Source organism: Phalaenopsis equestris, unplaced genomic scaffold (assembly GCF_001263595.1).
Source record: "Phalaenopsis equestris unplaced genomic scaffold, ASM126359v1 Scaffold000990, whole genome shotgun sequence".
NCBI lineage: Eukaryota > Viridiplantae > Streptophyta > Magnoliopsida > Asparagales > Orchidaceae > Phalaenopsis > Phalaenopsis equestris.
The window spans coordinates 174,233-186,685 of record NW_018165429.1 but is presented as its reverse complement, the minus strand read 5'-3'; the positions used below and the strand labels follow the sequence as shown (position 1 = coordinate 186,685).

The window sequence follows — 12,453 nt, the reverse complement described above, 5'->3', positions numbered from 1 at the left end:
AATAAATTTCTTTCAAACCCATCCATTAAAATGAGCTCTTCAAACATCATTCTTTAAGATACTTACCTTATAATTATGTGTGATAAAAGCCAATGCTTTAATCGAGAGTGTTCTCAAGAGCCACAACTCACAAGGTTTAATTAAATAAAAGTGCTTTTCCTCATAAGGATACCAGATCCTAGAATAAAATAAACCCTATCTTGCACTCGTAAGGTAGGGAGACCAACAAATCTTAAATTTTTTCATCATCCAAATGGTTAGATTCATTTTAAGATTATATTTTCATTCTTGAAGATAATATATAATTCTTTAAATGATGCATTTGATTCTTTTGATAGAAACCTTTTAAGATTTATGGAGAAGAACCCCAAACACTAGAAAAGCTAAGCTCAAGGAAATATTAATTTATTCTTCATATTAAAGAAACATTTTTTTAAGATAATATTTCACCTAAAATGAATAATTTCATATTTTAAGGATTTTTCTATCAAATAAAGTTGAGGATATATTGGAATTCTTGTAATAACTTGTAAATTTATTATGCTAAGTGAATTAAATAATTAAAAATTTAATGTGAATTTAAATGGAAATAATAAAATTTATGGGATATTATCACTAAATGTATTGTTTTCTACATGAATTTCTCAATCTATGAGGTCAATATATGCTTTTACATTTACAGAAAAAAAGATGAAAAAAAAAATTCAAGAAGTCAGGTTAGCATCATGATTCTATTAAAAAAATTAAATAGGCTAAAAAATAGGGAAGGAAGAGCCAGGGTTCTATTTAAGGAAAGTTGTAATGCTTAGAGAGTGAATAAATTTCTTGGAAAATTGAAATTTACAAGCCACAATGCTGACTATTGACATTATGATGCTAGAAGATTAAAGAAAAATACCTTCAAGCTTGAAAGCAAGGCAAAATTGTACTAAATTAAGGAGTATCTTAGAGTCATAAGCAACAAAATTCATCATAAGAGTCTAAGAAATAAGTGCCTCAAGTCTAATTGTTAGCACCTTGGTGCGACACACATTGAATAAAGCCAGAATGAGATGTACTTGAGCCTAGACACTGATAAATGAAACACTACAACATGATGATGTGATATACTCCATTTTGAATAAGTTATCAAGATGGTTGGGGAGTTTTCTTGTAGTTTTGGGGAGTTATGTAGGTGGGCTTATTTGTTGACACTAAAAAGAGTATGTACACAATAGAGAGAGTTTCTTAGAGATACTTGTTATTGTGAGAGTGAGAGATGTGAATTCTTGCAAAATAAGAGTGAACTATAAGAGAGCACTTAAGAGAGTTTGAGGAAAAGTATAAGAGAGTTCAAGGAGGAGATCTCAAATAAAATTTTAGTTCTATCTTTTAACTTCATGTGTTTTGTAAATTCTAAATAAATGAATCCATGTGTGTGTAGTATTCTATGTAAAACTATGAACAAATTTTATTTGAATTTACGATATCATCTATAGTATTTGTATAAAATGATTAAGTTATTTATATGGAATATTAAGACATTTGTTCAATTTACTTCAAATTATTTTGAGTTTTTCGACTAATGATATGCTTATTTAAAATTTATTGTAATCTACAAATAATGACATAGTCATATGAAAATAAATAGAAGTAATTTGATGGCTTCTTAGATAGAATAGGCATATACTTGAGAGTTTGCGATCCAAAAAGAAAAAAAATTAATGCAATGAACTTACTAGTTCATATAGACATATATTGAATTAGAAATGTTGATTCCTTTTTTTTTAATTATCAATATAGATTATAAAATAAAAATACTACTGATATAAAATCGATAGATTTCATCTTTTAGTATTGTAAAAATTAAATACAAATAAATCTAGGATGCTCATTGTATTATTATCAAATCTAGTTATATTAATTTAGTTGTAGATTGTTTCTTTTATTTAAATCAACAAGAGATGATGAATAAAAATTTAAGGTGATAAAATTAGTAGTTTAATTATTAAAAACCTCAATTATGTTATTTATGAGGATGATATTTTATCATCATAACTTTTTTGTGTCTCTTGTGCAGCTGCGCACATTATTTTTGTTGGTCAGTTATTGCCTTAGAAATTTTATCAAGATTTTACAATATATATTCTTTCAAAATAAAGTCGTATTGTGTCTGTTGTACCAATTTATAATCTAGATCAATCATAACCAAACAATTTGGACATCTTAATTAATGTAATCATATGAGTAGTTCATTGGTGAATGAATGGATTCATGTTTCTACTTACATGGTAGTTATAAACATAAGACTCTATAACATATTATATCAAAATAAATACTATACAAAGTCTATAAATAATAAGAGATTTTTCTATGGTTGTGATAGGAGTATATGAAATTCACTAATAGGACATATAATTTTAGGCCAAACCAATTGCATGAATAGTATGATTCAAAACTAGTTTACATAATGAGACTTAAAATATTAAAGTAAATGTAAAAGTTCATTAAAAGCAAAGAAAAGCTTCATTTCTTGAAAAGATCCCACCACATTTGAATTTATACACCTTAATCATTTATCAGTCCTCTTGACCCTGCATCTTAGCCCTTAGTCTTCTTAACTTTGAGAGAATGAGAGACAGAGGGGAAGGGGAGGGGAGGGGGCGCTGAAAGAGGTCAAATTGGAGTCCACATTTGAATTTATACACCTTAATCATTCATTAGTCCTCTTGACCCTACATCTTAGCCCTTAGCTTCTTAACTTTGAGAGAATAAGAGACAGAGGGGGAGGAGAGGGGAGGGGGCGCTGAAAGAGGTCAAATTGGAGTAAGGGGACTAGGAATGATAAGCTTTTTATGTTAAAATACTTCATTAATTATTGAATAAAAACTAGTAATAGACAACTTTACTTATAAATAATAAAGAATAAAATTTGCAATTTCTTGGATGCTAAATTGAATTGTTTTATGATCCTTCACACTTGTTAAAAAAGATTTATGAATACTAGGAATGATAAGCTTTTTAAGTTAAAATACTTCATTAATTATTGAACAAAAACTAATAATAGACAACTTTATTTATAAATAATAAAGAATAAAACTTGCAATTTCTTGGATGCTAAATTGAATTCTTCTATGATCCTTCACACTTGTTAAAAAAGATTTATGAAAGGCCATACTCAAATAATCATTAATTCTTGCAACCAAATTTCTCTCATTCTACTTCCATGGAATTTAAGTTTTTACTCGATCATGCAAGAAATTTTTCACCCGCTTGTTGAAACATTGCCCGTCCATTTTTTCTCATTAAAGCTGTTGAATGTCGAGAGAAAACCAATCCATATTCGAAGTACTAAAGAGCTTAGCGGTTTTCATAAATTCACTATTGATATGGTACACAATAAACAGTCACTTGTAGAATATATCGAGAGAGGTCCTTTCACAACTAAAAAAAAGTTGATGATGCATATATTATCTTTAAAATTTATACTTTTCTGGAAATGACCTTATTTGTCACTCATTTTAACCCAATGTATATGAGGCTTCTGATTTAGTTTAAGAAAAATATCAGGGCAATGCATGTCACATCAATTCTAAGGTTCATATTAACTAAAATACAATGTTCCAGCAATGTTAAATGAAGCTTATCCATCCATAAATGGTAAAATCATTTCATATTATATAGAGACATTCCAAATGGCACTATCACCTTCTCCACAAGCATTGTGGACATCTTTCAGCTTGTCCGCAGACTTGCATATCCCACTGCAGGACCAATCAAATGATGCCACACAAACATTTCCTGCCTGCATTTTCCACTCGCAGTCTGAAATGCATGCATGCCAGTAAATCAGATATCAAAATTAAATGGTAGTTCCAAAAAAAATATAAAAATACTGGCTTATATCTTTATGGATCATATTAACTGTAACAATCAAACAATGTAAATATTGAATGATATTAAGCAATTTTATTGAAACGATTCATATGTCACGCGGTGTAAGATAATCCGGCGTAAAAGTAATACACTGAATTTATTTTATGGAAGGTTATTGTAAATATAAAGAGTTATTAAGTAAATTAAGTTTACTTCGCAGAAAAAGTTGAAATGATTCTTGAAATTTGTCAGAACTACCACCAATACTTACGAAACAGGGGCACTAACATGTGGCTCTTGAACCCAATATACAAGTAGTGCACCAATACCTGATTGATTTTACTGATAATTAAAGTTCAAATTTTAATTAATGGGATGCTGTACTTAAACTATTGCCACAATTGTTCAAACAGTGATATCGCCAACATTTTGACTAGGAAGATTCACATACATACCACAACGTTCTTATTTGTTTACATATCTAGCCCCTGAACTTTAGTTTTTACATATAATCAATCTTAACATTGAACTAAAATGTATATTTCACCTTTTAAAATTTAAATAGTGATATTTTTATGCGGTTGGAAAGATTTGAGTGGTATAAATATACAAGGTAAAATTGAGGTGTTAGATATGTAATACATAAGAGTGGGTTGGTATGTATGTAAAAGCCTATGATTGTTGCAAAATGGAATCATATATCATTATGACCACTCTTAATGACATCCTTAATCTTAGTTAATGTGATGCCTTCTCCACACCAAATAATTAACTTATTTTTGGTAGGATGCTATTTAATTCTGCTTGCTTTTGTTTTCTATTTCTTTTGTAAAGGAATAAATTGTTTCAAGGCATTCTCATGAGAGAAAAATAAGCCCATTAGAGCTGCTTGAATGTACTCACATTGAGAATCATCTATATCTACAATAAAAATAAAAATAAAAATTATAGAGAAATTGATGGACATCAAAATATCTTTATTTTTTGTTATCTTATCACTAGCTTTTTTATTATTATTATTATTATTATTATTATTATTATTATACATCAGAAATTTCACTGTGCAAATCTCGAGGAAATCCAATGATTTACTCAAGGAGGATACAAAAGGATTGTGCTATGAGCCAAAAGACCGCACCATCTAGTATCACTTCATTCGGTTGGTCGACCAAACAAAAAGAAATTTGAATCTGAACCAATAAACATTTTACGATGGAACTAGCAATGACCATCTATTATCGGCTCCTCAAAAAATTTAGGTCACTCTCAAAAAAAGGTCAAAAGTCGCTCCAACCATTTGTAGAGACCATTTCCTTAATGAAAGTTGCTCGTCATATTATGATGATATACCATCTACCTGACAGAAAAAACCTTAACAAAGGATAAAGTCACTATTCATAGTTCCCTTAGGAAAGTAAACTAAGTATCCATCAGCCGGCCAAATGAAGCTTAGTTGACCAAAAGAAGACCAACTTACTAAGCACAAAATTTACAAATATGGAGCAGAACCAGGAATAATTACCAATATAAATAGGTGCTAACAACAGTTACAATAATAAAAAAAGCAATTACAAATATATAAAGATGTAATGACTCATAACTGATTAATAGCATCCTTATTTAATGAGGAACAAACTTGTAATTTATTAAACACCCCCTAATATCTATAAATAGGGGAGTCATTTTTTCAGGAAACACTGTTAAATTTTTTGGAAAAGAATTAATATTATTTCTTGTATACACTCTTATTCTCTCCCACCCTCCTCCATATTCTCCCTCATTCATCTCATATTACCAACACTCTATTAATTGGGTGTGATCTGAAGGACAATTTTTTATTCAAAACCTAAAAGGTTTGGTGACCGTGGAGTCTTGCCTTAAACAAAAAGAGAAGTGTGTCAAGGAGAAGGAACAGGCCTAGAAGAAACTTCTAATGTGGATTTCATCAAGGAAATCATGCAACAATGAATTCAGGAGCTTCAGGATTGGATCAGATTGTGAAACAAACCTACGTGGTGCTTGAGGGGAGAGCACAACCTCTCGACAACCTAATCATTTAGTAGTTGAGCCCCAAGTTTTTTGCAACAATAATTTTTTAGAAGAACACATATTTGGAGCCGTATTAGAAGTTATAGGTTCCATCTTTGGAGCCATACAAGGACCAGACCAATTCGGTCGATCTTATTCCATCCTTTGAGTCAATTATGTGTATTCTTAAAGTCTTTGATGCACTAAAGTGTCGGCTACTCTACATCACACTCAGGGATTCAACCCTTTGGTGGTTCAATGGACTTCCCGTCAAAATTATTACTTTTTTTGGAGAGTTCAAGAAGTTATTTATGGTTCATTTCACTCATGCTCAAAAGCTCCACAAGGATTCAAATACCATGTGGCATTTTAAATGGTGATAAAATGAGAGCTTACCGGGTACGTTATATGATTCTAGAAGGAGATGTTGAAAGTATGGAATTTGGAGCTAGCCATTGCAAAGGGAGCCCTGGCACATGGACTAATGAGCTCAAAGTTCAACTAATTCCTGGGTTTATGGAAAATTGAAATTATTGCCGAACTCTTGGAGTTTAACAACAACCACATACTAGCGAAGGAGTATGTAAACTCTCTTATCTCAAAAAGTAAGATGCCTGAATGTTGATTGAGAAAAGGCTCGTTGGACGGCAGATGGAGGGATCATGATGACCTTCTCCCTAAGCATAACAGAGGTCGGTCATCCCGTAAAGATAAAGAGACCTACCAAAATTTGCAATGACAAAAACAATTGAATGATCGCTTAACTGGCAAATGGGGAATGTCAAGACCCATTCAGGTGAGGGTCTCGAAGGTAGAATTAGTGGAGGTTATTCAAAATAAAGAATACTTTTGGAAGGCTCCGCTGATGAAAACCAACGCTTTCCTCCAAAATATCATTAAGTTCTACAAGTACAATAAAGACTATGTTCATGATACATATGAGTGCAGGCAGATTCATAGCTTGGTCAAAGAGCTATTTTAACCTAGAAAGTTCAAAGAATCCATGGCCTCTGAAGCACACACTCAACAGTAAAGGAAAACACCTACGGAAGATGACTTGAATAGGCCTGTGATACATCTAAAATATAGAGTATTTTTAGACACATTTATATACCTATTTTTGAGATAATGCACTATAATGGAAGGTATTTGTGTTTTTTTTTTCAGGTACAAGTAAAAAGGTGAAAAATACTAAAAGGAGTGAAAAAGGATAAAATTTGGAGTAAAAAGGTGAAAAATTTGGAGTAAAAATTTGGAGTAAAAAGGTGAAAATTGTGCTAAAGTGTTTTGGCGCCTAAGCGCCAGATCCGGTACTTAAGCGTCAGGGAAACAGAGAGGGCCTCTCCTACACACCAGAGGCCCCACACTTAAGCACCAAAGGCAGTTATGTGAAGGTTTTCTTCATTTTACCAAATTTTGAAGGGGTATTTGAGGCACCTATTGGCTAAAGAGGGTGGTTATGACCACTAGAAATGAAAATATTATTAAAAGACTTATGAAAGGAGGCATCCTTTGGAGAATACATTGAATTAGGACATATTTTGAAGAGTTATCAAGGTACCTCTTGGAGATTTATAAAAGAAGGAAGTTGAGACTTTTTAAAGTGCACTTGAATGTTCCAAAAAAGTGTTGGAAAGGAGAGAGTTTTGGAGAAATTTTCATGCACGACAAATTTACTTTATCCTTTTTGTTTTTAGTTTTGTTGTGAGAGTCAAGAGTGTTATAAAAGAGAAGAGATTCAAATGAACTTCAAGAGTTTAGTGGAGGATTTGAGATAAATTTTTATCTTTTGTTTTGAACTATTTTTGGTTTTAATCAAGACTTCTTGTTGGTTTGACAATGATTTCTACTTTTAAACTAAAGTATGGTTTTGTTTTCTCCATGGATTTTGAGTAGTTTTTTTTATCTTTCTCATTAAAATAATAAGTAATTAGAGTTTGGATGGAAGTTGTGGAGAGTATTGATCTTTAATGTTGAAAGAAGTTGTGATGATTTAAATCCATGTACTTCATTTACTTCTTGATTTGGCCTATCTATATGTTAAAATTTGTTGTGAGAACATGTAAGAACCGGACTCGTAATGTCTCAGTCAACAATTGGAAAGAATCACATGAGGTTGTATGATTGAGAATATAATTCATATGATTTAGTTCAAATAAATGAGGAAATATATTTTGAAGGGTGTAGAGTTAGAGGACTTTAATGTGACAGGTTAAAGCCCCCAACTTGGTTTATTATTTTAGGTTAAAGCCCTTCTAAAAGATGATGAAGAATTCTTAAAGAAATGTGAATAGTGCTAGAAATAAGCTCCATTACTATACCAACCAGTTCAAAAGTTACAATTGATAGTCTGTCCCTAATCTTTCACCATATATGGGCTGGTTATCATTGGCTTATTTTGTCCCTCAAAAGGGTGGCGAAAATATCTCTTGGTCACTATGAATTATTTCTCCAAATAGATTATTGCAAAAGTTCTTGCCCAATTGACCACAGAAATCATCCAAAATTTTATTTTGATGGACATCACATGTCAGTATGGCTTACCATTAATATGCATCACCGACATTGGGACTTAATTTGCTAATCATGGTTTTAGATCTTTCTGCAGTCAAGGAATCAATCAAATTTTTTTTTTATGCACCACCCTCAGATGAAATGACAAGCGGAGTCTGCAAACAAAATCCTTCTAATTCATCTAAGGAAAAAAGTCAAAGGTACATGAGGCAAATGGGCAGAATTAATCTTGTCCATCAATTGGGCCATCTAGAACACGTCGTTTTCCATGACTTGGAAAACCCCTTACATGCGTTCTTTTGGAATGGAAGCAATGTCATCAGTCAAATACAATCATTATATCTAGAGAGTTGTCACTGCAATGTCTTTCAGTGAGGAGAAACTCACCAGCTGGCAGGATGCAAATGGTGAAGGAATGATGCTTGCCCTTGATCTTCTAGAGTTTGTTTGAACGAACAACACTCCTAAATAAAATATATAGTTAAGAACTGCTTGATATTTTAGCAAAAATATCATAGAAAAAAACATTCTCACTTGCTGATCTAGCTCTAAAGAAAGCCAATTGAGCCGCAAGGAGACAATAAGTTGACAATCTTGGTCAAAGTTGGAACGGTCTTTCATCATGGATCAATAGGTTGCCACAAAAGCTTCCAAGCTAAAAACATACACTAGAAAAAAAAAATTCTACCAAACGTGGCTTGAAGATGATCTTAAATCTTTCCCTTAAAAGAAAACTACATTGTATCCATGTTTGAGAAAAATAATTTTACTACTCTTATATTTATGAATTTACTTTATACGAACTTTGGTTCATTTGTCACACACTTGCAAAAAAATTGAAGTATGTTATTATAACCTTAGATTTAAAATAGTTCTTATGGACCAATAGTTTGATAGACCTCACATTGAAACGAGACTCATAGAACAAATATACCTAAAAAAGGTGACTAAAAAAAGATTTTTGACACTCGATCGTAAAGAAAGATCACCAAAAGAAGCATTCTGATGCTTGATCATAATGAAAGATGACCAAAAATAGTATCCCGTTGCTCGGTCGCATAAGCATAAAGCTTGAAAATTTCCTAATCCTTGAGCCAATTTTTAGAGGTGGTTATCTACCTAGTAGTGATAAATCTCCATGAAGGAAACCCAAGAAACCACCTTGAAAATTATGATTGACTACACCGTATGAGGTGTGGATTGACTGGACAAAACTTTAGGATCTAGTCAATTAATACTTAGGTGTACCTAAGAGTTGACACCCAAAGCAAGCCTACTCGTAATATAACACTCAAATGACTCTAAAAAATCCTGAAAAGCCAACGACGACACCACAATGTTTGACTAGCCCATAGGAACAAATCTAACTTTCAATTTTCATCAAATAAAGGCCTTAAATAAGTTAATGGATGAAAAATAAAATCAGTACATTCAGACAAAAGATTATAGGTAAGAATAACCAAAAGGTCATATTTTAGACATGTAATCATTTGTTACAAAACTATCCTGTGTGTCATATTGATTACATGTAAAAAAAAATACAAAAAGGAAAATCCAAGTTTATGTGTCATCCGGTTGAGTACTGGACAATCCTCCATTTATGACATTATCGCTTTCAAACTCACCTTATAGTTTAGACACTGAAGGAGTGTTGAAGTGCTTCATAAATTCCTTTATATCAGAATATTTGGGGTTAACCATCCACACTTTAAAAAATTGATTGAGAGATATTCCTTAGCCTTCCTTTAAATACTCAACCTGAGTGTCGAGAAGCTCCCCAATTGTCTTCATAGTGGCCAATTGCTCGCACAGTTCAACATTTTCCTCTTGTATAGTAGATACTCACTCAGATGTTATCTACCGCTCACATTCTTCAGCTCTGCCTCCACCTAAGCTGCCCTCATTATTTTCAGCTTTGCCTGCTAGAATTCTTGGCCCTCACCTCAGCTTTTTAGCTCTCTCCCTCATGGCCAAGTAGAGTGAGGTCATGTGATGTGTAACCAATTAGTTGGAAACTATTGAATAAATGGCATTGCTCAACAGAGCAGGGATTGTCTAAGTGTTTCTTGAGGTCACCTGACCCTAAGATGTCTGCAATAGTGGTTACATATTCGGCCAAATCAAAGTTCAAGGGAAACTGATCGCACTCAACAGTTATTAATCAAAAGTAAGAATCTGGATTAATGAAGATCTTTTGTAGCTTCTTTTGTAAGGGAATCCAATGATCCTTATTGTCCTTCTTATTCTCTGAAGGTGAAGGGAGAAAAGAATCAGATTCAGAAGTTACACCCTTGCCCTTCCTCTTTCAATTAGCTTCTCCGGCTAACTAAGAGCCCTCATCTAGACTTCTCCTCAGCTCGTTTAGTCGATGTTGATGCAAATTGTAGAGATTTTCAGCTTGTCTCACCTCTCTTAATTGGAGAAATGTAACCCAAAGTCGAGGATTAGAAAAACTCATGTGTGGAAGGTTGCTCTGAGAATTTCTGGTCCCCAATCGAAAGGAAGAAGGAGTTTGCTCATCTTGGTATTGGCTTCTTTATCATCTAAATTTACCAATGTAGGTTTTCAGTTGATTAATATTAACTCTTTTGCAACCTTATTCAAAATAATGGCGGATTTTTTTGGAAATATTATTTATTAAATATGAACCTAGAACAGTGTCTCCCATCAGGTCACCTTCTTCTATTTTCTTATTTATCCCTATTAGAGGAGAGTCACCTAGTCTCTTTCTTTTCCTTAGCTCCTTCTTTGAAGGCCAAGCAACCTTTTCTAGTTGTATCTTCTCTTTTGGCTCATTATAGCCTATTAGAGGAGAGTCACCTAGTCTCTTTATTTTCCTTAGCTCCTTCTTTGAAGGCCAAGCAACATTTTCTAGTTGTATCTTCTCTTTTGGCTCATTATAGGTGGTCCACATCTTGGGATTCATGAGACAATATTTGCTCAGGTTTAATGCACAATTGATGGTTATGGGTCATTGTATTGAATCATAAATAGTTGCCTGCCTGGAATGACCAATTTAAGCCTCTTAAGACAGAGTGAAAGCCCCACTTTTTTCTTATATGGATCGTCGGCCTGCCTAGTCACAATGCCCTAGTCATCGTTGGACCTATTAAAAAATTGAAACTTTTGACCTTGATCTTGATCTCCAACTAAATCAAGTGAAACATCCAAATTGACTCAAAAACCACATGCCCATTAGTATCTACTTTTAAGGAGAACATGTGTGAGAATATCCCCCATGACCAAGGAATCTTCATTTAATGTAAGTAAAGTAATTATAACAGTAGTCAAGATTTACTTAATTTGAGCCAAGACAACTCTATAGTGGTTAAAATCAATTGAAGCTCTGTACAAAGGGGAAATTGAAGTCCTCACTGAAACTGATCCTAATAGAAGATCAGGATATCTCCTAGATAGTCGGTACTGCGAGCCTCTGCATCTACCCATTTGAGAACGACACTTGTGTCGTACTCACAAGTGTTTTATAGAAGCGCAATGTCACAATATGTTAAGCTAAATCTCTCAGAAACCCTTATCAAATCGAACATCTAAGGAGAATACTTGGAAGCCATGGGACTCAAAGAGAAACTATCAAGAGGATGGGATGATTAAGAAATAAAAGTACTAATTGTGCTTCTACTTAACTATAGATAGGGTACAGGAGAATATTGAATTGTCTCACTTTTATACATTGACCTTCAAAATACACATCAAATTGAAATGAAAATAAAGAATAAGTAATGTTTAAAATTTTTAAAATTTGATAAAAATTTAAGTTTTATTTATGATAAAAAGTATTTTACAATTGAGTTGTCAAATGTCTTAGGCAGCACCAAAGCCCGACTCAAAAGAATTGAGAGCGACTCATGCTCTCCATATTTATATTCTCTATCCTCACTTCCCCTACTCCAATGTGAGTGATCAACTAGCTTCCATATCTCCTTTGATTTGCTTCACAAAGTCACTATTTAGGTCCAGAACATCACCATTTTTGTGTAAAGGATTGTCAATTCTTCCTTTATATCTAATATGGAAGCCTCTCTCTCTAAAGCCTCG

At 32.9% G+C, this 12,453-nt stretch overlaps 1 protein-coding gene across 2 annotated transcripts in view; it reads right to left on the bottom strand.

Annotated features, from left to right (window-relative positions):
- Positions 1 to 3,501: 3,501 nt before the first annotated feature.
- The window catches only part of LOC110032635 (probable beta-1,3-galactosyltransferase 8), a 20,781-nt gene continuing 11,829 nt past the window's right edge, over positions 3,502 to 12,453 (bottom strand). For both annotated transcript variants that reach the window (XM_020736321.1, XM_020736320.1), the window contains one exon: positions 3,502 to 3,804. In XM_020736321.1, the coding sequence (XP_020591980.1) occupies positions 3,656 to 3,804 (149 nt within the window). In that variant the 3' untranslated portion in view covers positions 3,502 to 3,655. The remainder of the gene's footprint in view (positions 3,805 to 12,453) is intronic.